The following is a 25,783-nucleotide window of genomic DNA, read 5'->3' as shown; positions in this document are numbered from 1 at the left end:
CGTTAAAACATTCAACTGAACTCCAAATAAAGCAAGAAAAAGATTCAGTGGCCAAAGATCTAGATTCAGGGAACCAAGCCCAGAGGGTCAGCTCCTGAGCTGATACAAGTCCCTAATACACAGAGGAGCAGAAGGAGAAGGGTTATCAGTCACAGCTGTGCAGTCATGAAGGTGAGGCCTCTCAGAAGGCTGCCCTTTGCATTTCCATAGGTAAACTCCTCTTTCTGTCCCTGCACAAGGAATCATATGTGGCTTTCCTTGACTGAGTACCACAAGACCCCTAAGTGTTTGGAACTCAGGCTTGCCCTCATGCATCTGGAATGCACATGGATATACCATCCACCATGGTAAAAACAAACTCACACTTAAACATATCTAGACACCTGAGGGAATAGTACATTATAAATAAGAATCAACAAAAAGTCAAAAAGCATTAAGCCCCTGCTCAAGAGCTTCACCTACTTAAAATAGCAGCTAAAACCAAGTGCGTCTGAAATAGTTTTTAAGGCCTAAAAGAAAGAAATGGCTTTATGGGACAATGAGATATTGTTTAAAGGGCCTGATCTATATTACTGCATTTGAGAATGAGTTAAAACTAGAGAACACCCCTAGACTATTTAGGATAGGGTTCCTAAAAGTCAAAAAAGATACTAAAGTGAGAATGGGTCACTGGATGAAAGCTCTTCCCATGCAAGCCTGTTGTCTTGAGTTCCGTCCTTGGAACACACTGAGGAGGGAGAGAATCAACTCCTGAAAATTGTCCTCTAAACTCTACACACATGTCATGGCACACACACTCATATCACCTACATACATTCACACATATGATAAATAAAATATTTTTAAAAGAAAGGGAAAGGGGGAGGAAAAAGACAGAGTCAGATGAGGAATGGTGATGACAGAAAGAAGCAAGATCACAGGGTCACCACGTTTCTAGCTTTGAAGATGACGGAAAGGCCCACAAACCACCAAGTACACCACAGACTCTAGAAGCTAGAAGAGCCAAAGTAACGGTTCTCTCTGGAGTCTCTGTAGAGAGCCTTGGAGCCTTGCCTACATATGGTTTTAGCACAGGGGCATTCGTGCCAGGCTTCTGAAAACAGAAGATAACAAGTCTGAGTGATCTCACATCTTGGCTGGTGGTTTCTTCTGGAAGATATAGAAAATGGTGTCTTTCAACTGTAGAGCACATTGACAAAACGGTGGCCCTGGGTAGAAGAGCAAGTAGAAGAGTAAAGATCAGAGGTCAGTTTGAAAAACAGCATAATGTTGAATGGAACAAAATAGTTTGCAAAGGGTTCTGTATACAGTCAATCTATTCATGTAAAATAATAAAGCAAGATCCCCTAGCCCCTTGCCACCAGGGGCAGTTGGGGGGGGGTGGCCCTGGGGTCCTGTGAGCCCTGTGAGCTGGTTGCATCCCTGGCCAGCTGGTAGAGCTGGCCCTGCCCCCACTTTGGAAGCACTGTAGTGCTGACTCTGGCTGAGAGAGCAAGGGTGAGCCAGCCCCATCACCTGTCGGCCTTGAGGTTGTGTGGATGCAGGGGCCATTCCCTCCACCCTTCCCACCTCACCACCTTCGGTAGCCTGGAGATCTGGCCCTGAGGGCAGGATCACCTAGCTAGCCCTGCCCTCTCACTGGCTGTAGCCTTTGGGAGAGCAGGCTCTGCACCTCTCCTGGGCAATACAGTGGAGCTGGTCCTGATGGCAAAGGCACACAGGTGAGCAAGCCCTCAGGGTGTGAGAGTTGGAGAGCTGGTCCAGCCCCTTGCTGGCTACAGCACTGCCAAGAGTGGGCCCTGCACTGCCAAGAGTGGGCCCTGCACTGCCAAGAGTGGGCCCTGCACTGCCAAGAGTGGGCCCTGCACTGCCAAGAGTGGGCCCTGTACCTTGACTGGGCAATACAATAGAGCTGGCTCTGAAGGTGTGGGTGTAGCTGAGCAGGCCTGGAGAGCGGGAGAGCGGGAGAGCGGGAGAGCGGGAGAGCGGGAGAGCGGGAGAGCTGACCCGGCCTCCTATGGTTGGCAGCATTGGGTGGCCTAGTTCAGCAGTGCTGGAGAGCTTGTCCTGGTGGTGTGGTTAAGGGAGAGCCGGCTCACTGACCGGCTTGGCTACCACCCAGGCCCAGATGCAGCATTCTGAGTTGGCCCACCCTAAAATCTGAGACATCTGAAAACAGTTGAGACGCGTGAAAAGACCAGGCCTGATGATCCAAAGATGCAGGATCTCCATGACACAGGGCAACAACAGGATAACCAGGAGGAGTCCCAGTGAGAATCCAATATTGATGGTGTCACAGAAGCCAGAGACCTCGAACCAGACCAATGACTCATTGCACTAAACGTTTGCAAGTGAAAATGTGTGGACAGAGGGGTATACTGTGGGACACACTATGACATCCTATGGCTTCCAAGATGAGATGTTCTCTATGCTTTCTTTTGTATGTGTGTGTGTGTTTTATTTGGGAGGGGAGGGCGCAAGGGCAGAAGACAAATATGAGGGCACAGGTAGATGAACGGGACTGAGGTGCGTGATGTGAAACTCACAAAGAACCAATAAAAAGTTATTTTAAAAAGAAAGAAAAATATAAAGCCAACAGCTATAAGAAGTGTATTGATGCATGTATGTAATTAAGGTACAAAAACATACACAACAACGGGAAATACTGACTTCAGGGTGATGCTTGGGAAAGAAAATGGCCAGGAACACCTATGGCACAAGGCAAAGTTGTGGTAAAGCTGGCTGAGAGACGTTCCATTGTTCCTCTTGTCATTTCTTATGCTTGCCTGCGGGCTTGAAGCATTCAGTATTAAAAAGAATATATGAACTTATGACTGGAATTTTTACAGGATTTCTACATCCAGATTTCATCAGTTTCTAACTGAAAAAAAAAGTTCTTTTGCACTTTTTTGTTTATTTTCTTGAAATTGAAGTCAGTTGAAAATGACTAATCAGGGAATTTCCCCAGTGTTCAGGGCCTTTGTTGGAGAGAATGCTAAAACATCACACAGCAGTTTCCTGTCCCAGATTCTAGTTACAGTCCCTTTCAATGAGATGCTTCCCACCAGCGAATACACGGCTGGCTTCTATGACCTAGTGTGTGCTGTATCAATCTCGTACTGAATTAAAATTTCCTGGGCTTAAGGAGAAGCTCTATATAAAAATAAACAGAAACTAAGCAAAATAAATTGTTTGGTATTAAATTGTTTTAAATAGTGATAGGAACAGTGTCTTTTTAATTTTTTTATTATTTTATGTATGCAGGTGTTCTGTGTTCACGTGCGTGCCTAGGTGTTGGGTTCTCTGTAACAGGAGTATAGGACAGCTGTAAGCCACCAAGTGGGTGCTGGGATTCAAACTCCAGTCCTGTGGAGGAGCAGCCAGTGCTCTTAAATGCTGAGCTGACGCTCTACCCCAGGAACAACTTCTTTATGTTTTAGTTCTTAGTTTCAGTTTGAGACAAGGTCATTGTAGCCCAAGCTTGTCTTGAACTCATTATGTAGGCCAGAATGGGCTCAAACTTGTGGTCATCCTCCTGTCTCAGTCTCTCAAGTACTGAGGTTGCAGACATGCACCACCATGCCTGGCTCTTACATTTTTTTTTTAAAAAAGAAAAAATAGTTCCAAGGTCTTTTATTCTGTAGATATATTGCTAAGACATGTTTGAAATTAATTCTATGAAAAAAATTTTCAATATTTTTCACCCAAATATTTTAACTGAATATTAACACTGGCATTCTAGAACTCCAAGCTTTCTTTCCTTAATGCTCATAATTAAATGTCTTTTTTGTATTAGCATGTCCCCACTACTTAATGAAGGTTTATATATGTGCAGTTTCTGCTTGTTTGATTCTTTCTGTGAATAAAGCTAACTTTAAAATAACAATAAGCCACAAACTGTGTTGGGCTGACTCTGGCCCTTTGAAGAGTGCTTGGCTGGCATGTGTTAGGCCCTAGGTTCAATCTCAGTACCACTGTCGCAACAAAAACCATAAATAGAATCAAGAAAATGTTCTTCAAGAAACCTCTAGAAACCAAATCCTCTAGGACAGTTAAGTAAGTGTTTGACAGGACTCTGAGGCAGAAACTCCATACTGCAAAGCAGCTGTTTCCCACACGTTGCCGAGAAGTCCCTGCAGCTTAGGGAACATTTTTTTCTTCAGGTTTTGCCATTTTAAATCCACTTGTCACACTTGTCTTTGAGGCTAATCACACGTGACAAACAAGCTGGGTGTGAATTCCTCTTGAAATAGTGCAGAAACTGAGGGTTTAAATTTGCATCGCCACCTTTTAAACTATTCATACAAATCAGGCATAGTTTCCATATGTTCATTGTCTAAACCGTGCTTCCCTCCCCTCAGGAATGTGAGCACATTCCTTTGCAAATACTTTTGGTCCAATTTCATTTAGGTTTATGCTTATGACACAGCTCATTTTTCATTTCAACATCATCCAAGTGTTGGGTCCCATCAGGAGTTCTTTATCGGAACCATCTCCTCAGGGTGTGGTTTGGTTACTGTCAAGTGTGCCTCTAGCCCTGACGAGCATTACTCAGGAAAAAATTTCACTAGATAATAATGCTGATTGTGTCATTAAATATCCCCCTTTTAAATCAGTTGGAATTGAGCTTTAGTGAGGAAATCTTTCAGAATGAGATACTCTGTTACTTTTAACAGAACATTTGGCTGTTGACTGTACTGCCTAAAGTGTGAAGACTATTACATTGACAATGACGCCATTTCTATTGCTTCGAGGTTGGTAAAGTTGCTGCTGTTGCCTTTATTGTTTCCCCCATAGGAAATGCCATGCTGTTAAGGGTGTTACCTGCTGTCTATGAAAAGCAGCCTCAACCAATCAACAGACACCTGGTGGAACTCCTGGCCTTGATGTCTCAGTTGGAGCAAACAGAGCAGTACCATCTACTAAGGCTTCTGCACGTAGCAGCAAAGAGAAAAGATGTGGAGGTAAAAATTTCACCATATACTATATGCTCTCACTGTGATGGTCCGTTCAGCCAGATGGTTTCTGGATAATTTGAACACGATTATGTGCTCAAGGTTTTCTGATATACATGTATGCAAAGGCTCCATCTATTTACAATACGTTTTACAGAGGATGTGTGTGTGTGTGAATTGCTTCACACCACTACGAAGGTTGTCATCTGTCCTAGAGACTCAGAAAAGCCAGGGGCACAGTTCTAGTTCATATAAAAAATGCAGCGAACTGGACAGCAGATGCTGCCAGTCTCAGCCGGAAGGCAAGGAAATACCAACATTGTGGCACAAGACATCACACAGAGTGTGGACTCTCTTCCTTCACTCTTCCCTCTCTTTGGGTCCTCAACAGACTGGCCAATGCCTGTCCAGAGTGAAAGGAAAACCTCTTTTCCTCAGTCTACCCACTCAAATATTATTCTCATCAACTATTTTCACAGACACCACAGAATGTTTAACAAATGTCTGGGTGCCCTGTGGTCCAGTCAAATGGACACAGAGTTAACCATCACGATTACAGTAATAAAAGGCCACAAGAGTGAATCTGCAGCCTTTGCAGGGTAACGTCAATGTCATTTAATGTGCAGGCACAGTTCTAAGAATCTATATTCTCTCAAGCAGGGCCAAGAGAAAGATTTATGCATGAGTTAGTGAGGAAATGTGCCCAACCTGGAGCTACCTTCTCGATAGCAAACCAGTTGTCATTTTTATATCTAAGTAACATAATGACAACTAGGATGCTTGTAATTAGCAAACCACAGTGGTTTCAATGGTAAAAGGAATCTATAGGTAATATGGTGTTAATTAAACAAACAAACAAAAACTTACGTGAGGTTTGGTCCAAGGGATCAAATGATGAAAGTGAAATGTCGCTCTCACTCTCTCAGTTTCTCAGAGAGAAATCGGATGCTGTGAGGAGGAGGAAGTAGAGGTCAAGATTCCAGGGTTATGGATGCTGTCTCAGGAGGAGATGGTACAGTGAAGTCCTTTAGCGGGAGTAGCATCCAGGCTAGAGCCTAAAAATCGCAGTCTTCCGGGGGAGGAGAGGGGCAAAGGGCCTCCAGGAAGAGGAGCAGGGTAAGGAGTCCTGGACACTAAGTATAGCCTGATGCCCCAGGACAGAAGACCTGGACCTGGCCCATCTCAACTGCACCCCCAGAGATCCTTGTTCAGTATATCAGGCACAGGCCACAGGCTGTTACTACCTCAGAGATCACAAACTAAAGAATGAAGTCAGAGGACTAGCAGGCGATTGGGCACTGTCTGTGGCCCGTGTGAATCTTCACTCTTGTCCTTAGGATAATAATAATAATAACATGTTATTATCAACATCATCATCATGGTGTGTCTGCCTTTTCTAGTTTACTCTAAACTCCTTAAGGACCATAGGACTTATGCCTACATATTCATAACTAGTCCCTAACTTTATCCTGGACAGATAGGAGGGGTTCAATGGGAGCTGAAGAGATAGCTCAGCAGGTAATGTGCTTGTTGAATAAGCATGAGGACCTGAGTTCAATCTCCAGCACCCACATAAAAAGCCAGGTATAGTAGTGTATGTTTCAATACCAGCACCAAAGAGGCAGAGAGCAGAAAGCCCTTGAGGCTCAACGGCCAGTTAGCTTCGCTCAACTGCCACGTCCCAGGTCCCTGTGAGAGAGCCTGTCTCAACAAAGAGGGTGAACCACTCCTGAAGAACAACACCTGAAGTTGATCTCATCCACACAAACACACACATGCACATACATGAACACGGACACTTATGCACATATACACACACCAGAGTGGTTGGATCAAGAGACTACTGAGAAAAGAAGTAGAAGCCTTAATAAACCAGGAAGAGTGGTGGTGTGGTCTCAGAGGGGGAAACGTCACACAACAGAATCATGATCTGGAGGAGTAAAGGACACTTAGGATGGAAACTGCATTTGGCAACCTGGACTCACCAGCGACCCCAAAGAATCATGTATGTGGAGCTGCGGGGAGTGGCTTGCAAGTAACTTATTGTGGGTTACATGTAGAGGGAACGGTTGGGGAGTGAGCATGGCGTGGACTGCCAACTAGGGAAACCCAAAGAAAACAGGAAAAACGAGTAACACGGTAAGAATAAAGAGGTGGAGGATGTGAGAGGAAGCACAACGTAAAACAAGATACAGGACGATCTTAGGCAATGTGGTCCGGATTAAGACAATGTGGTTCACAAGTGCAGGAATGAGTCTCGGAAAGGCTGGGGAACAGCCAGTATGGATGGGGTGAGGACCACAGCTGCGGGATCTTTGGGCCACCTAATAGCAGGCCCATCGAATGAGCACAACACTGCGGTGTCTCCTTACTGCCATGGCTTTAGAAAATAGCTTGAATTCAGTGATTTAAAAACCACACAGATGGACTGAGGGGGTTGGGGGCCAAAATCCAAAATGAGTCAAGAGGGCTGATTCCCTCTGTAGGCTTGGGGATGAATCTGCTCCCTTGCCTTTCCTGGCTTCCAGAGGCTCTTGGCTTTCCAGGTTCATGATCCACATCACTCTTGCCTCTTCTTTTCCCTCCATGTCTTCTCTGACACTGGTCCACCTCCCCGTCTCCCACAGACCCTTATAATTCCACTGAGACACACCCATCTAGTCCAAGGAAATCTCCTCACCTCAAGATCACATCTACATCTAGTTCTTTCTGCCAAATAAGGTAGCACACTCACAGGCTCACACAAGAAAGTCCTCTATAGGAACTATTGTTGTGACTACCACAGACTGGAGCTGGAGAAGAGGTGACTTAGAAGATAAGGGAACCCTGGGTGGCTAAACGGCCAGACTCTGTGCTTGTTTTATTTGCAGCCTGGAAGCTAAAGCAAAACAAATGTGATTTTTAGAAGAGGGTACTACAGAGACTAATATGATCTATAATAGCTCATCTCCCATGAGTGAGCACTGAGCATGCGGGAAAATAAAGCCAGCACAGGCCGTTACAGAAAGAGAGGAGAAAATGGCTGGAAGTCACCTATCCAATGCAAAGAGGTCCAAGAGGGTGACTCCACACATGTATTCACAAAGGTTCTGTCAGCATGTCACAGCTGCCGAGAGCCTCAGGATGGCAGTGAGTCCAGTTCTTATCACTTCTCGGTGTCACAACTTCACAAAGCTAGTCCGTGGGTCCTCCTGGTGGGTACTGTCTCATAGGTAGCGGGCATTCACACACATGCTGTGTTTTCCTCCTCAGAGGTTCTTACCTCACAACTCCTACACTTCTTGGCTAACTCTTCCGTCCTTCAGATAGCAGCTAAAAATTCCAGAAACCTTCTCAGAATCCCTTTCCCCCAGTTCCTGGCCCCTCTCTCCTCTGAAGCACCCTGAGATATAAGAGCTAGTTTGCTCTGGTCCCATCATGCTTAATGTTGGTCAAAGCCAATGAAGGATCCTAAGGCTGGCTCAGAACCTGGTATACAGTATCCCTTTCATGAATATTTCTCATGTGGAGAAGTTAGAATTAGTTCCTAAATTTGCAGACAGCTTGACCATTTACAGAGGACTCTTTTCCACATAATAAGTATGTAATAAGTATTTCACTTAATGCTATAAGTTACTCTATAATGTGTTAATCTTCCTCCATTTTACTTTGATCAAAAGAGATGCTCTAAGGAGTTAATTGGATTTATTTCATACACCTAGTGAAGAATGAGAAAGGGTTTTGAAACCAGACTGGTTGAGTTATACCCTCTTCCTCTCTTGGCCTGGGCAGCTTCCCCTGGAGAAGGTGACAAGAGGGGTGTGCTTTTCTCAGTGCTGGTCACAGTGGGCAAAGGATACTGAGAGTGCTCGACCTCATTTACACATGTAGCAGCCACTGGGTGGGTGGTTGGCAGTCCCCCCCCCACTCTGTCCCATGCAGCAAGCTTCTTACCGTTTATAGGCGGAAAACCCAAAATTTGGATCACTCACGTGACGTGGAGTGGGTTGGTGCAGTGAGTATTCACAGTGGCCTCATGCCCATCAGCGTTCTGGCCTTCGTCTGCACAAGCTCCTGCCTCCACCCGTAAGTCATAGTCACACTGCCCTGCTTAAAGTCGCCATATACAGATCATCTGAGTGGACCCTTGCCATGGTTCCACAGCCTCATCCATAAGGCCAAGCGGTAACTTAAATGTCACGTGATTCCATCCAAGAAATTTTTTTATGCTGAAAAAAAAAATAATTGAGTCTGGAGGACTGTGACTTCTGAAGTCACAGATGGGGTTTTAAAGTATGACAAGATGACAAGAGATAGCAGTGACTAGAATGAGGAGCAGGCTCCGGATGAGGTCATGGGTTCTGAGTGTGGACTACAAAATGAAGAGTACCAAGCCTTGGAGGCACACAGAGGGACTGGTGGACGTCCCTGTCTCCAATTTTTAACTGGTAGGAGATGTTAAAGGAAACTGCCCAGCCAGCTGCTCCCATCGCTTCTCTTCATGTGAAAGTGGCCCCTCTACTCACCTCTTCAGCTGTCTCTATGCTTCCCTGAAAACCCACACTGCCATGGGCAGTGACACGCCCACATTACCTCTTCTCATCTGTTCTCTCATAAGACAGCGGCCAGGGCCATGGTCACGGATGGAGGGGTTTACAGAGATGCTTCCCAAACCACACTTTCCACACCCGATGGTCTGAAATCCTGGAAGCCATGAGCTAAAACAAACCCTTCTTCCCTTCAGTTGTTTCTGTTGCTTTTCTTGTTGAAATGCGTAACTCAAACAGAAGTTATTAGCCATATCTCTACTAAGTGTAGTATCCTGGGTGTTTTTGGGTTTTTATTTGGTTGGGGTTTTTTTGGGGGGGGTGTTTTTGTTTTGTTTTTGTTTGTTTGTTTGGTGGGGGGGGTTGTCTTTGAATTCGGTTCTCACTCTGTGACCAATGAGACCATGATTCTCTGGACTGGTCAGTAGCGGGTCTTGAAAACTGTTCATCAAACGATGATTATAGCTCAGGGATAACATGTTTCTCTTGATAGTCCTTCCCTTCCTGTAAAAGCAGTCCCTCTGGAGACTCTCCTTCAAGGCCCCTTAAGGACAGTTTCTCTACACAAAGCTGATGGTCCATGAAGTCTTAGCATCCACACATCTGTAAGCTCTAGGATGTAAATGGGTGGTCAGAGAAGTCTGTATCCTTCATCATTAACACTGAGCATCATTCTTTATAGGACACAATTCTTCCCAGATAGAACAGCAGTTCCTAGCTAGTGACTCATGGTCAGCATTCCCAGGGAAACCTCAGGATCCATTTATAAGACAAGTCTGTGTGGTCAATTTTCCAAGTTGCCTTTATAAGAATAAAGTCAGTGTTTTCTTGGCTGCCATGGGATGTCCTGCAGTCTAGCTAGCAAACAGACCAGAATTTATTAATGTGTATGCATACATGTTATTAGCCCCAGGCATGGGCTTCTGGCCCCAGGCATGTAAAGATGAGTGACAGAGAGTGGCAAGTGGAAGAACTCTCCCTCCTCAGCATTCAGGCCCAAAAGAACTGCTTTTGCGATCTGGTCCTAAAAGGAGAGAGTCATTTCCTGGGCTTCACACAAGAGAGTAGAGCATTCCTGTTCTCATGGCAAATCTTACAACACCTAACACATCATCCACCAGGCCAGTCGCCAGGCCCACAATGCTCAGGGGTCACTTTGCATAATTACTTGAAGTCATTTACAAAACATGAAGAAGAAGGAGCAGAGGGGGGCGTAGACTATTCAGAGACAGTCTGCAGGCAGGAGCATCTATTCCAGAACATCGGTGTGGAGGAAAGAAGCCATAAACGAAAGGAATGAGAGTCATTTTTATAGACTTCTAGAAATTAATGAAGTCCTGATGTTAGCCAAATTAACTAAAATAGAAAAATTTGCCTGAGGACTAAGTTAAGTGCTAGTGTACAGACACACACACACAGCCTATTTTATACACAGGTCTTGAAATGTCATTAATTTTCAGATGACCCTGTTCTTCAGGTACCCTTAACTTTGAGGAGAGGTATCCACAAAATTTCAACTCTGTGATGAGGCCACATTTTGAACTCCTATGAGGGATGGAAACAGAAGAGGCTAGTGTCCAGGAAGAAGCAAAGAAATTAAGGCTGGGACTCTACCCTGGCTGCTGGCATTGGAGAGTCCTGACCGGGCCTCATCCTCTTGTGCCCGACTGTGTGCCCACTCTTCACTAAGCACAGCCCAGGCACCGGCCTTGGGGTTTTCCAAGACACCTTGAGCCTGCCTCCAGCGCTTCTGCAGGCCTGGCTCTGGGTCTGTTCATGTCAGCACAGGCCACTCCAAGAGTATGACTGATATTGCCCTTCTCAGTCCTTGTCTGGCTCCTCTCCCCCCAAAAATCAGGACTCAGGAGTTGATATAGAGAAATGAATTTACTTACAGTTTGGATAAAAACTAAAGAGGAAAAGTTCTTACTTTTCTCCACCTTTCCTATTACGATGGAACAATTTATAGGGTGAAAAGTCGAACAAAAGCCAGAAGGTGCATGTAAGAATTAGCTCTGAGATAAGCTGTCAGAACTGTGAGAAATTTTCCTGAGGGGGATCTCCCCCTGGAATCAGGGCTTCAAGCTATTCTTAATTGCTGTAGCAAATAAAAAAAAATGGGTTTGGGGCTACATAAGTTTTATTTAGTCCTAAGATTATCAGAGTGGTATTATTTAACCCGCCATCACAAATAACAAGACACAGACTCCTGTTAGATTTATAATTGCATTATTTACCTTGGGCCAAGCAGATATTTCACCTACACTGTCTCAATATCCTCACCATCCCTCTCCTAGCCCCCATCCAATGCCATCTACCTTAATCCTTCCTTTCTGGTGTACCTTTCATCCATAATCCCCTGGTACTTGCTTGTATTGTTCATCTGGGCCTTTTCACAACATTATTGGAGTCTTTCATCTCTACTCACATGGTTTTTTTCTTCACATTAACCCATCATGGCATCCTCCTTCCCCTTCTCTTGCCATCTGACCATTTCCCCTGATCCTCTCTGTCCTCCAAAGCCCAGGAACTTTAGCCATGCTTACTCCATTGTGCCCTGCCCAGATATAGGCTGTTTAATCAACCAATCAGATATGTCTTAGGCAGGTTTACAAAACAAAGACAGGTGTAACCAGATATTAAGGATCAATAACACGAATCAGACCAACCTCCAACCCTTAATCTTAACATATTTTCTGGAGAAGTTTAAAATTTTTAGGGCCTACATTACACTGTTAAATGACCTCACCTTCCTGAGAGATGGCTTAAATGAGCTTAGGATACCCAAACAGAAGGAGGCAAGGGTAGATAGAAGAGAGGGGGGGTGGGGTCATCTCCCCCCACTTCCTGAACATAGGCCAAAGATTCTAAGTCAAAAGCAAGCATCCCAGATTGTTGCAAGGCTCATTTATCAAGTAGAAGGATTACATCTTAAGGCCCTGCTGGATATTTCCATGTGAGGTTGCAGAACTTTCTTCGTACCCTAGCCCAAGATGGACAGAAGGAAATTCAAAGGTGAAAGCAGGTCCTCTACTTCTGCTCTCCCTGCAGCAGTACCAGGAAGCTTTGCTGTTGGGGGGCGGGGGGAGGCAACAGGAACACTGTTCAGTGAAGACTCTGCAAGGCCACAGCATGGGGTTTCTAGAAATCTTTGAAAGTCTCTAAGGGAAGCATGATATCATCAGACTGGAATTTTAGGACAAGGTACTCTGGAGACAGAGAGGAGGCTAAGCACAAGGGACAAAAACAGGCCGGGCAAGGAGACCATTGGAGAATTCTTTCAGTGGTATGCCTCAAGGCCATGACACCATGTCACTGTCCTCTGTGCCTGCCATCTGCACTGTCTCTGTGAGCGCTCTCATCTTAGCAGATGTAGGCCCTTCTCCCAGACGTGAAGTTAACCCAAAGAAGAGACACAGAAGGAGGGAAGTGGCACTTCCTGGATATGAAAGCAAATTCCTCTTGCCAGAGCACCACTTTGCTTTCAAGCTTGAGACAAACTTCGAAATATCTTTCTTTTCTATCATCATCATAATAAACTTAGCGCTGTTAGGAATTCACAGCGAAATACTCAGATTTTTGTTTCACACATAAAGCCAACATTTCTGTTGATGGTATTCAAGGTGGCTATACTTTCTGTGCCCTCTATGGGGTCAATAGCTTCCCCTCAGGGCTCAGGGTAACTTATCTGCCTTATTGTGCGTGCTGGCCTGTTTTCCTGCTTTTCTCTCTCTTTTTTCCCCTTCTTCTTTTCTCCTCATTTCTTTTTCTCTTTTTATCCTTTCCTTCTATCTTTTCCTTTTTTCCCTTTCTGCATGGAGGAACAGACAGATAAAGGACAGTCTGTGGGGCCTGGGCTATGTGGCTAGGGTTTAAATTAAAACACAAAATTGGCATATGTAGAAAAATCACATGTCACATGTCCTTGTTGTTCCAAGAACAGGACCTGGAGGCAAGGGGTAGGAAATGAAGTTTTCTAGAACGGGCAGGAACTGTGTGAGCATTTTCCATTTCCAAATGCCTCAGGTCAGGTATGTTGCCCTGACCTAGGGCAGCTGGCTGACACTTATGCTCTATGTGCCAGAGACCTCTCACGGTGTCTCCTGAAGGATATGCAATCCCTCCCAAATACACAGGCAGCATTTTTAAAACTGCGGATATACGACTTACCGAGAACCAGCCTTGTTCTTCCATCTCAAAGTTCTATACGCAGGGTAATTTTAGTTATCTCAAGACTATCTGGTTTGTCTGGGTTCGTAATTCTACACATGGCCTCTTTCCTATATCTGTGTATTAGTCACATTATTTCACAGAAAGTCACATTTTCTAATAAGAATTATTTAATTCTTATATTCATAAAGGCATTATTAAGCAATGGGAATATGGTGAAAATAATTTTGCTTTAATAATTATACCTTATCATGACATTCTCCATTAAAATTGGAGATTAAGAACAAGTGAGGCTTTTTTGAGTTCATTTTGTATTCAGCCATTTTGCTGAAGGTGTTTATCAGCTGAAAAGTCAGGAGATTTACCTACCATGAGCTTAATAATCCCAGTATGTGTTTTTTCCTGAAGTACTATTTAATATGTTGCTGTCCATATGCCTGTAATCCTAGCACTCAGAAGGCTGAGGCAAGAACATTGTTTTAAATTGAGTCCAAGAGGTTTTGTTGTTTTTTATTTTTCCTTGAAAGTGATTCTTATTTGACTAACATTTCTCTCATCCTTTCTTTCTCCTTTCTCTCTCTCCTTTCTCCTTGCAGGTGGTTCAGAAATGTGTTCCTTTCCTGATCAGGCATTTGAAGGATTCAACCCATAATGATATCATCCTAAACATCCTAATAGAAATAGCAGGCTATGAGCCACTGGCTTTGAACAGTTTTCTCCCAATGTTGAAAGAGATCGGAGAGAGATTTCCCTACCTCATTGGACAAATGGCAAGAATCTTTGGTGCTGTTGGGCGTGTGGATGAAGTAAGTTTGGCATTTCTCACTCCTCTGTCCCTTCCTTCCTTCCTTCCTTCCTTCCTTCCTTCCTTCCTTCCTTCCTTCTCTCCCTCCCTCTCTCCCTCCCTCCCTCCTTCCTTCCTTTTCCTTCTTTCCTTCTTTCCTTCCTTCCTTCCTTCCTTCCTTTTCCTTCTTTCTTTCCTTCCTTCCTTCCTTTCTTCCTTCCTTCCTTCCTTCTTTCCTTCCTTCCTGTCCCCTTGAATTCTTTAGAAAAATCTCTAATCTCCAAAGTTGTCTAGGCACTTCTGAGAGTTTCCATTTCTCTTCTGAAACTTTTGTGTCACCATGGCCTCTAGATCAAGGTAGCAAGGGTCTGTGGAAAGTTCTAAAATTGAGGATTCTATTGCTAATGTGTCCCTTGATGTGGAAGGACGGTTGAAATAGAAGAAAAAGAAATCCTTTGATATACTCAAAGCACTTTGTGGTACCAACAGCCCTATCACATTCCCAACTGCAGCTCTGCTTAGCCTGGGAGACAGTGAGCAGTTAGGTCCCAGAGACACCCATCCTGAGAGCCCAGAGCTATAACATCATAGAGTACTCGGAGTACTCTGGTGATGTTATTTGGGAGAGGGAAATAAATGTTTGTGGATGTTTAAAAGTTCTAGTGTAAATGTTTGTATGAGGGATTCTTGCAAGAGCAGCAGGATACCATCAGGGGTCGTGGCACTGAGCAAGCAGGAGCGCGTGGAAGAGTCCAGATTTTAAAGGCTGTGCATGTGAAAGCACATACGCATTGTGAATCTCTGCTGACTTTACATGGGAATTCAGAATTTTCACTTTACTCAAAATAAGATTAAATACACAAATGAGGTTTTTCAATTAGCTGACTTACATACCAACTATCAACTAAATAAATATGGAACTGCCCAATATTTTTAAAGAAGCCTATAGTTCATCTAACTTAGTGCCTTGATTCTGCAGAAGATAAAGCTAAAAATCAGACAGGGCCTGGAGAGATGGCTTGGTCACGAAGGACCCTGGCTGCTCTTGCAGAAGCCCCAGCTTAGATTTCCAGCACCCACATGGTAGCTCATAAACCATCCACAACTCTGGGTCAAAGGATCTGACACCTTCTTCTGACTTACTTTACTGACTTTTTAGTTCAACAAATTAGATAGATAAGTACATAGGTAGATAGGTAGATGATAGATGATAAACAAATCTTAGATGTGTGAGGAAAATTTGAAAACCGTACTCCTTTACAGTAATAGTAACTATTCTGTGATATATGCATTTATAGTTTACTAATGTGTTGTAATACATGTTGGAGGTGACTAAGTATCTCTTTTAAAAGTATTCAGCAAAACACACATGCACACACACAAATTCTACATCATTATCTGATACAAGACTGAACTAAGAAAGAGTGGGTGGTGGTGGCACTGGTGTGATTCTGAGGAAGCAAAGGAAGAGAAAGGCAGGTCTAGATAGTTGTGCCCTTCTCCTTCTGCATCCTCAAAGGTTTGGGTCTGAGCTCTCAAGGACACAAAATCAGTAGATGCTTTACTTCCTTATATAAATTTTACTGTTCCCATAATACTTGCATATACCTTCCCATACACTTTAGACAACATACAAATACCTAACCACAACATATGTGCTATATATGTACTGTTATGCTATGTTGTTTAGAAAACAATGGCAAAAACACATCTGTGCATGTTCAGGGAAGATGGCTTCCCCCCCCCTCAAATATTGACCCACATTTGGTTGAACACATGGATACCAAACCCACAAGTACAGAGGGCAGAAAGATCCTTATTTTTGATTCATTTGTCTCCTCTACTATTCAAAAGGACAACCCAAGCACATGCTTTCACCTCATGGACCACCTCCACCCATCAGACCAGAATCCCAGCCAACATGAAGAGGAAGAAAAGGTCTCTTCCAGACAATCAAACATCATCTTTGTTTTTCTTTTTAACAGGTCATTAGCTAAAGAGAGCAAAGCTAAACATGGTCGTATCTACCCACAGAACAGGCCATTATCTGTAGTCCTGATCCTGGTGGTCACTTCCCCAGATAATCAAGAGAGTAAAACAGGAGTCATGAGAGAAAAGCCATAGTCTTCTTGTAGCTGGTCAAGTCATTTTGTTTCTCTGAGTCTGTTTTTGCTCCTCAAAAAAGAACGGCTTTGCATAGGGTTACCTCCTTTGGCTTCTAATTTCATTTATTGTGTTATTCCATTTCATTTAGGATCAGTCTAACAAGGTTATCCTATCTATAAATGCCAACCTGTCTCTCCTCAGAAACAATGCTCCATCCTACATATTCCTAATTATTAAAAAAAAAAAAATCTTACCATTCAAAAGTCCTTTATTAGCCTTCAAGTTGGAATTTCAACAAACTCTCAAGCTCTTGTGTCTAGGAATAAGCAGCTAATTGCTGCTGGATTTGAGTGAATTTGCTCTTCTCCATAAAGAAAAGGTTGTAGTGCAACACTCTTTGAGGCTAGAGCCAAATGGGCTGGAGATATCTGCCTGTGCGTTTCCATCCAGGCTCTTTCCGAAAAGATGTTTCACTCAGGTACATGGAGGGTGAGCCTGAGGACAAATGTCCAATGTAACTTCCTGGGCACCCATGATTATATAATTTAGAGGAAGAAGCAAAAACGTTGCTCCACTCCTCCCAGTGCAGAGGAAGCAGGACGTGGGGATTGATGGGATGTAGAAATAGATGAGGCTTAGGATGAGTGTGGACATTCACTGTAAGGTGGTCACGTGACCTCCTTGACACACAAGGAAACATTTCAGTTGTGTTCAGGAGTTCAGTGTATCAGGAATTCAAAATATTATAGAAACACAGGCATGCCAAACCAAACTTGGGATATTGTTCCAAATTTTCAGATGTACAAACTGGAGCTGAAAGGAGAGAGCCTCCTTTAGGTTTGTGTTAACTGTATTCCAGCAATAGCTTCCTGAAAGCAGTAAGCCATCAGCCTGAGATGGCCATGGGGTGCCAAGCATTATCAATTGTCTCGTGTCTCATCTTCTGTGTCTGGATAAAACCAGGCATAAGATCTGCAGAGAGATGATGGGAACCAAACTGGATGTGACTGCCTATTAAATCAGGGCCCATCTGGGTGAACAAACTGTTTCAACAGCTTGACAGCAGAGCCACAATTTTCCCATCTGTATTGACCAGCAGAGAAAAGTTGTGCGCATACATGCAAATACAAAATCCTATAAACCATTTCCTCTACCCTGCAAAATTAACTCAAAAATCTTTTTATATCAAAATCAAAATGGAGCCGTGCCAAATTGCTGTGTTGTGCTTGGGTCATTGTGAGAGGCCATGTAACTCCTCGCAGACCATCTCCAAGCATGTGCTTGCTTCTGAAGCATAGATTTTGCATGAAGAGTTCAAGTGGAAGGGTCCAAAGGGCAGAAAAACATGCTCCTGGGGCAGCCCTGTCCCACCCAGTAAAGGTCATATCAGTTCTCCACCACTTGGGGATTTATTCTCTTCCTCTGGGATGCTCAGTTGAAGTAAATACACATATAAAAAAATAGTAATTTAATAGACTTATCCTAACCATAGCAAAAAAAAAAAAAAAAAAAAAAAACAAAGGGAGTCCTTTTCTTCTTTCTTAAGAGGAGATTAAAATGGAGTGCTCCTTAGCAGCAGAAATAACTTCTTAATGTCTCCTTGGGGCCCATACCCAAACATACAGCTGGTTAGTTCATGTGAGCGAGCACCTGGCTTGTACCAAGTGTTTGGTGAGTTTCAACTGACAACAACAAAGCAGCAGCACCAGCCACATAATAGCCCTGCCCTGTGGAGAAGGCCGTGAGGGGGCTTCTTCCCACTCAAGTGCGTCTTTCACGGGGTTCCCTGTTTCTTTCACAAAGATAGTGTGGTCCCACTTCTTCTCTCTAGGCTTATATGCTATTATAGTAAACTATCAAAAAATTGTTTCACCTGAGCCACCTCAGCCTCCACTCCAACCTTTCTCTTGCCTCTTGAGTTTCATCTATTTGGAATTTTAATACATCCCTGAACACACCTTGCTCCAGCATACATCATGATCTTTACAACCTGTTCTGACTGGATAGTCTTATCCCCTCTCCTACTTGTCTTTCCTACCCTAGATCAAATGTTGTCCTGTGTGATTCTTGCAAGCTTCCTGCGGGAAGTGAGTCACCATAGTCTATACTCCCATAGCACTCGGGCTGTCCCTCTTATACACTAGCTGTGCCAGGTCCACTTCTCCTCCTTTGTCTGAGATTCCAGAGGATTTGAGTTACCTCTTATCCACCTGTTGCAGTTCCTTCTGCTGCACTGATAAAACACTCTGACCAAAAGCAGCTTGGGGAGTAAAGGGTTTCAGTCTTATTCTGCCAGGTCACAATTCATTAGCAAGATAAATCAGGGCAGGAATTCCAGGCAATTCCTTGTGGACAGGAACCAAGCAAGAGTAGTGTTTGTTAACTCACTTTCTGAATGGCTTTCTGGTTTATGGGCTCATGCTTAGATGGTTTTTTATATAGTCAAATCCAGCTCTCTGGGTATGGTGCCACTACAGTGGGCTGAGTCCTCCTGCATCAATTAATAATCAGGATGACTGCAACCCGATAAGAACAGTTACTCAGTGGAGCATTTTTTATAGAAGATTTTAGGCTGTGTCAAGTTACAGTGAACACTAATTAGGACACCGCCTGAATTCACTTATGGCCAAAAGAATGAATGAGCACTTAAAATACTATTAATTAATGATTTGAATGCCAGATTTGAAGTTTTGTTTGATAACATCATTTTATGGAACAGGTATCACAAGAGAAGAAAATAAACTAGTCACATTGTGCTGTACACATACATACATTTTTATGCACACATTCTGTCACTTCAAAATAAATTGAGGGCTGGGACTGATAGCATAGTGCTTAGCATGCAGGTAATGCACATGGCATGGGTTCAATCTCTAGTGCAATAATAATGAACCAATTAAAAATGAGGGACAAGTGGCTATTAATTAGAACTAGAACCTACACAATTTATGCCTGGTATCTAACAAGTAAAAAATGACAAAGAGAAGACATAGGACCTCCTTAACATCCAGAAAGCATGCTATAAAGACATGACTTATCTAGGATACCAAAGGACCCTGCGGCCTTGATAGGTGACCTCAATGAAAGATAATTCTGAGTGGATCATGAAAACGAGCGGCTAAGAGCCCCAAGCTGAAAATTCTCAGGAGTACACCTGCAAGAGGTCCATGCATCTCTCTAGATAGTGAACTGGTCACCAGCAAGAATGTCTCATGAATGAGCTTGCTTACTGTGGGGCCCTCTGCCCAGTATGGTGACCAAGAGTATGCGATCTGATGACAGCCAGCCAGGGTTGGTTTCAATCCTGACTGAGTCACTCACCAGCTATATTGCCTTGGGTAAGTTAATAAAACTTTTCTTGACTCAATTTTCTATCTGAAAATTTTGAATTGGTGATATTAGTCAACTCATTAATTTGTTATGAGAGTTTAATAACTGTAAATCAGTGTCTAGAAAATAAATGACCAATAGATGTCAGCACTTTCTGATGCTCTTGCTGTCTGATTCTTTTTCATTGCATTTGTTTGTAGACAGGCTAAAACTTGGGCCTAAGCCTGAAATTAGGGACAAGGATCAGCCATGTAGATAGCTGGCTTTGTCATAGATGCTGAGGTTGAAAGGATGTGTATAGTGTGTTGTTTTTAACAATCCTTCAATGTTACTAATAAAGACTCAGAAGTCAGATGCTAAGGTGAAAGCCTGCTAGCTCAGAGATGTAGAGAAAGCACCCAGGTGACCTTCTCCCTCAGCTGAACTCTCAAAAGGAGCAAGAGCTCCTTCTCCACACTGTCTCAAAAACACCTCAAACTCAATGTACCTCCCTTCTACTTCCTGTGTGCCTCTCTATCCATCCTCTTACTCTCTATGGTGTTTTCCTACCCTCACTCCCTGTCAACTAGTCGATTGCTCTGCTTCTTAACCCTCGATTGAGTTTACTTAATCCTGTTCAAGCAGAAAGCTCCTGGATTAAAGGTGTGTGCTAGGTCTGAGCCACACCATAACTAGAAACCGGTTTTTCCAGTAAACAACACAATCTCATGTTTCACAGGGTGATCAGATATCCTGCAACATATGTGGGGCAAGTCAAAATATGGGTGAAGAGAATTAGAATAAATCACCAGAGACATCTATAGGTATCCTTAAAGATGGAGGATAGAACCAATTACCTTCACCCGTTTTGAACAAACGACCACTGTACACAATGTATGCTATATATTGATATTTATAATGGTAGACATCATTCCTGGGGAAAATAAGAGTAACAAAACATAAGGGTATATTTCATGAGTTTCATCTTTAGTTCTTGGAGCACTAGAAATGCACTGCTTTCTATAAGCAGCAGGTGATTCCAGCTCCCTACCTACAAAACCCACTCAGGATTCTCAGCAATTTTCATCTGTAAACTCTCATTAGTGAGACGAGAAGGAGGCTAAGTCAAATCCATCGCAGGGTTGCATTCTTGTCCCTGGAGGATAAAAGCAGAACCATGTTCTGATTTTGGAGGTTTGGTTTTTTCTTTTTTTTTTTCAGTCATTTCTTTCTTCATTAGAGTCTTGGCCACGCAAAGGGTCTTAGCACATTTTTAAGGTCTCAGAGTCATCCCAGCTCTCCTCCCTAATCTTAGTAAACATGAAAAAGACTTCTTCAGGAACTGCATTTTTATTTTATTTTTTTGAGATTCCAACTTGAATCTCTATGTTCTCTCCAGCTGTGTTAGTCTCATATCAATGGACTAAACCTAATTTTTGTTTGTTTGTTTGTTTTTTACCAGACACATCCTCATTAAGCTTGTTCCCCTTAGAATGCTGATCCAGTGTTTGCCTTGTGCTCTGCCTCCACATTTTGAGTCCAGAGCTAGGAGGCAGCTGGCCTATCCATAACAGAAAGATAAAATGATCTCATAGCCAGAGGAAGGATGATATGGTCACTTGTTTTTCCTTAGCTGCCGACCACCAGGCTGCACCTGTGAGGGGTCAAGTGGCATGCCTTAAAGTGCAGGCATGGCCATCATGGGTGTTAAGTCCTGTGCCCTCTGTCCTGTTTTTCTAACTGGCTGGAATATGCTGGCCAAGCACCAGGATATGCTTATTACATCCTCTCTGGGCTCAGAGTCATGAATGCTTTTCAACTGGAGAAATGATACATATTTTGCCCAGGTTGCATTTCTGTGACATCCGGTAGCCCAACAGAAAGAAATTGAGGAGGAAAAGGAGAACTGTCCTCATCCTGGCTGGTGTAAAACATCCTGCAGAGTGGAGGAGGCTGGGCAATGTTCACTTTCAGTGTGCAAATCAAGGCTGAAGAATCTGAGAGCTGTAATGATTAACTAGAAGAAAGAACTGCAACCAGGAACATCAGCATCCCCAGGGATAATGAACTTGGTTAAAGAAAAGCAGAGGTTTTAAATTTAGAAGTTAATGGTTGGTGCAGCTGCCTGCCTTCCAATTCTACAAAGTCATCATCAGTTGCAAAAGATATTTGTTTTCTAAAATAGAAATAAGTTTTCTTCCTTCCTTTCCATTTTTGCTGGCAATTGAACCTAAGTCTGTGCATGTTAGGTGTTACATCAGAGTTCTCTAGAGAAGCAGTACTGGTTGAATATATATACAGGATTTATTAGAGTTCTTTACAGGTTATGGTCCAGCTATTCCAAAAATGGCTGTCTCCTGATAGAAAGTCCAAGAATTGAGTAGTTGTCCAGTCCACAAGGCAAGGCTGGTCTTTGCTGTATGCTGGAATTCCAAAGAAGTAGGAAGAAGTAGGCTGTAATATTAGTGAAGGAATGGAGTTGCCAGCAAGAAAGAGAGCTAGCAGGCAAAGAGCAAGCACTTCCTTCTACCATGGCCTTCATATAGGCTGCCACCAGCAGGTATGGCTCAGATTTAAGGTGAATCTTTTAACCTCAAAAGAGTTGGAATTAGGGTGGGTCTTTTCACTTTAAATATTTCAATCAAGAAAATCTCTCATAGGTGTGACTAGCCACTTGGGTTTTAGTTAATTCCTGATGTTACCTAGGGTAAACATTCTACAACACTTCTGGAACATAACTGAAGATAACTATTGTATTTATATTATGAAAAGAACTCATTCTATTTATAATAGTAAGTGTAAACTCCTCACAAAGTATAAAAACCACACACACTACTTTCAAAAAAAAATGCTGACATTCCTTGCTCCCTGACTATAAGCACTTCACCAACATGAAGTGCTGACATTCCTTGCTCCCTGACTATAAGCACCAACTATAAGCACAGTGCAGATGCAGGTGATGAAAACACAGAAAGAAGAGACACATGGCCCCCGCCCTGGAGGAGTTCACTGGGAATAGGTCAAAAGAGATGTAAACAGAAATCTGGAACTTAATTTTATACTTTCTGTTCTGAAGTCTGAACTGGACAAAGAAAGAATGAAGCAACCCTACACAGGAGGTTTGGGACAGTGCTCTTAGTTTGGCTTGTAAGATGACAAGGTTACGGGGGAAGAGGAAGGAAATAGCCACAGGGAAGTGTGTGGTGTGCAAAACAGTACTGTGTGCCTGCTGCTGAGAGAGACCCTGAATCTTCTGGAACCCCGAAGAGTTTCACTAGCTTGCGGGATGGGATGAATTAGGTCAGGAGGGAGGCTGATGGTTTCCCAGGTGCTGTGTGTGTTCCACAGGTTAAATAGCTAACAGTTCATTCACTGAAGTGAAGGGTTTAGAGCCACCATGTAAACAAACACTGTTTGTGTCCAGGAGGTGTTACCTAGATTAGTTTAGGTAGGGAAGACCCACCCTAAGGGGTAGGTTATTTCCAAGGACTATGGTCTCAGGCTGAGCAAAAGTAAGAAAGCAGACTGAGAGGCTGAGAGGCTCAATCTGCTTTCTGCTTAAGGGCACAGCGTGACCCACTGCCTAGTGTTCCTGTGTGAGAAAAAATGCTTCCTAGAACTGTAAGGCCAAATAAGCTCTTCTTTAACTTGTATTTGCCGGATATGCTGTAACAACAAGAAGGCAAGTAACTAAGACACCCCAGAGGACTGACTTGGCAAATCTCTGGATTGGGCTGCACTCCTGTGTCTCTCTACTCCCTCTAATTTCATTCTACTGCTTTTGTTTCAGAGGGCAAACTTCCTTCAGTGGAAGGCGGTGTTCTGTGCTGTTTGTCCTTTCTCATTCGGGTCTCTTTTTCGTCATCCAAAACACTTCCTGGAGCATTCTTTAGCTATGATGACTACTTTTCCCTATAAATTGTCTTAGTGCATAGCAGAATATCACAGGCTGGGTTAATTGATAATTAACAGAATTTATAGACTCATGGTTCGAGGAGCTGGCAAGTCCAAGATCAAGGGAGATGCATATAACAAGTAATTTCTTATTATAACACTTTAAAGAGGAAGGACAAACATAGGATCAAAGAGACAAATGAATGTGGCCTTTCATAAGGAGCTGTTTCCAAAAAATAGCATCACTGTTCCATTGATAAGAGCATACCCTAACCCCACAGCCTCATCACCTCTTAAAGTCTTAAGCCTTCCAACTATAAAAGCTATTAAATCATTAAAGTGGCAATTACATTCCAACATGCTGTTAGGAGAAAACCGTTCAGAACATAGGAGCCACAAACTCCTCTCCTTCATGGCTGGGAAGGACAGATTATACTGGAGGGTGATGGAGGGAAGCAGTAAATATACAGATGTTTCCAGAAGGCAATGGTTTACCTCCTTCCATCTTAGGAAGTGAGAATGATCATGAATATGACATGATGACATGCATGGACTTTAGCACAGTAAATACAGTGGGAACCCTGGGTACAGTGAGGTGACTCTGCTCTTCTTTGGGAAATAATGAAGTTAAACATCGCATCCATTCATGATCTTGGTTCCCTGCTTTTGCATTTCCCAAACAACTTTACTCCACTGCCAACACTTTGATATAAAGACAATACATGGAAAGCAATTTGGAAAGTAGCTGTTTGCTTTGGAAAGTAGCTCTTCGAATGTTTGTTTCTCTTAGGGGCATCGTAGCTGCCTTTACGGCTTCATCCTATCAGCTACAATTTGCTTTCATCTATCCATCCATTCCTTCATTCCCTGCTTAATTCAGTTAAGGAATCGTGCAATGAAAACAACACAGTTGCTATGAGGGGAGAAAACAAGGAGAAATTAATCAACTAAAGCAGACAAAGCTGCATGGATGATGGGCAAGATGCCAGGATTACAATTGGGAAAAAAAAAGTGTGGCTTGTTCATCTCATTCTTCCCTGTGAGTAGTTAAATGGTACTCATCTAAATATGTCTACCTTATACTTGAGAAGTTACATCCCAACTATCACAGAATATGTCCTGTGATGAGTGGAAAGTTTTGTTGTAACTGAAATAGTTTAACTAAGTTAAATTTTTGCTATGTTGTGCCTTCCTTTAGGAACAACAACAACAAAACACATATTTCTTTGACATAAGAAAAAACTTTCAAGCACAATCATTCTCTACTCCCTCTGCCCCACCTCTGTCCTTCCTTCCCTCAATGCCTCCTCTCTTTTCTTTCCTTCCCGCCTATCTTTCTTCTTTTTTTTTTTTTATCCTACACCAGCATCATTCCTCAAAATGGTTTCCATTAATTATGAACTTTCTCTCACTCTCGTTTTGCACCTCATTTGCCCAGCAGATCCTGATTTGAGTAAGGATGGTGTGCGGCTTTGAGTTTACCAGAAATTTTTCAGTTCTGTGTCCCCAGTGGTCTTTCAAAAAGTGTTTAATTAAAGCAAAAGAAATAGTGAACCCATTGTTCAGGATAATCAATGAGAGTTCATTTACATGAGGGGACCCGGTGCTGTGGGAGAAGAAACTCTGGCCTGCTAGAATACATTCTGGGTCCACACAAAAGGTCTATCTTTCAGAGGCTACATTCCCAAGCCTCCCATTTGTAGAGAGTAAATCTGAACTATAGAGCACTTAAATCTGTTATCAATTAAACACTATGTTTGAAGCTCAAATTAGATGGCCTTCTCTAAGGTTTAAGGTCTGTCAGCCTTTGGAGGGGCCAAAGCGATGAAAAGATGCTTTGGAATAGACCCCTGCCCAGAACAAGTAGGAGGAGGGAGCTTAAAACAGAAACACGGCCACACTGAGCTCTGTCTGAGAAAAAATAATCACAAACTGGAGAAAGTTATTTGGTGGCAGACTATGCCTTGTTTCCTCTTAAAAATCAATTAAAATAAAGACTTAATTTGCACAATTACGTTATTCTTTCAAATCCCACAGGC

The 25,783-nt window shown here is 43.0% G+C and overlaps 1 protein-coding gene across 8 annotated transcripts in view; it reads left to right on the top strand.

Moving 5' to 3' along the window:
• Veph1 (ventricular zone expressed PH domain containing 1) overlaps window positions 1-25,783 on the top strand; it is a 212,399-nt gene that overhangs the window by 50,076 nt on the left and 136,540 nt on the right. For all 8 annotated transcript variants that reach the window (XM_021634062.2, XM_021634063.2, XM_021634064.2 and 5 more), the window contains exons 5-6: window positions 4,798-4,964; window positions 14,248-14,457. In XM_021634062.2, the coding sequence (XP_021489737.1) occupies window positions 4,798-4,964; window positions 14,248-14,457 (377 nt within the window). The remainder of the gene's footprint in view (window positions 1-4,797; window positions 4,965-14,247; window positions 14,458-25,783) is intronic.

Source organism: Meriones unguiculatus, chromosome 2 (assembly GCF_030254825.1).
Source record: "Meriones unguiculatus strain TT.TT164.6M chromosome 2, Bangor_MerUng_6.1, whole genome shotgun sequence".
Classification (NCBI taxonomy): Eukaryota; Metazoa; Chordata; class Mammalia; order Rodentia; family Muridae; genus Meriones; species Meriones unguiculatus.
This window is presented reverse-complemented; position numbering and strand designations above follow the sequence as displayed.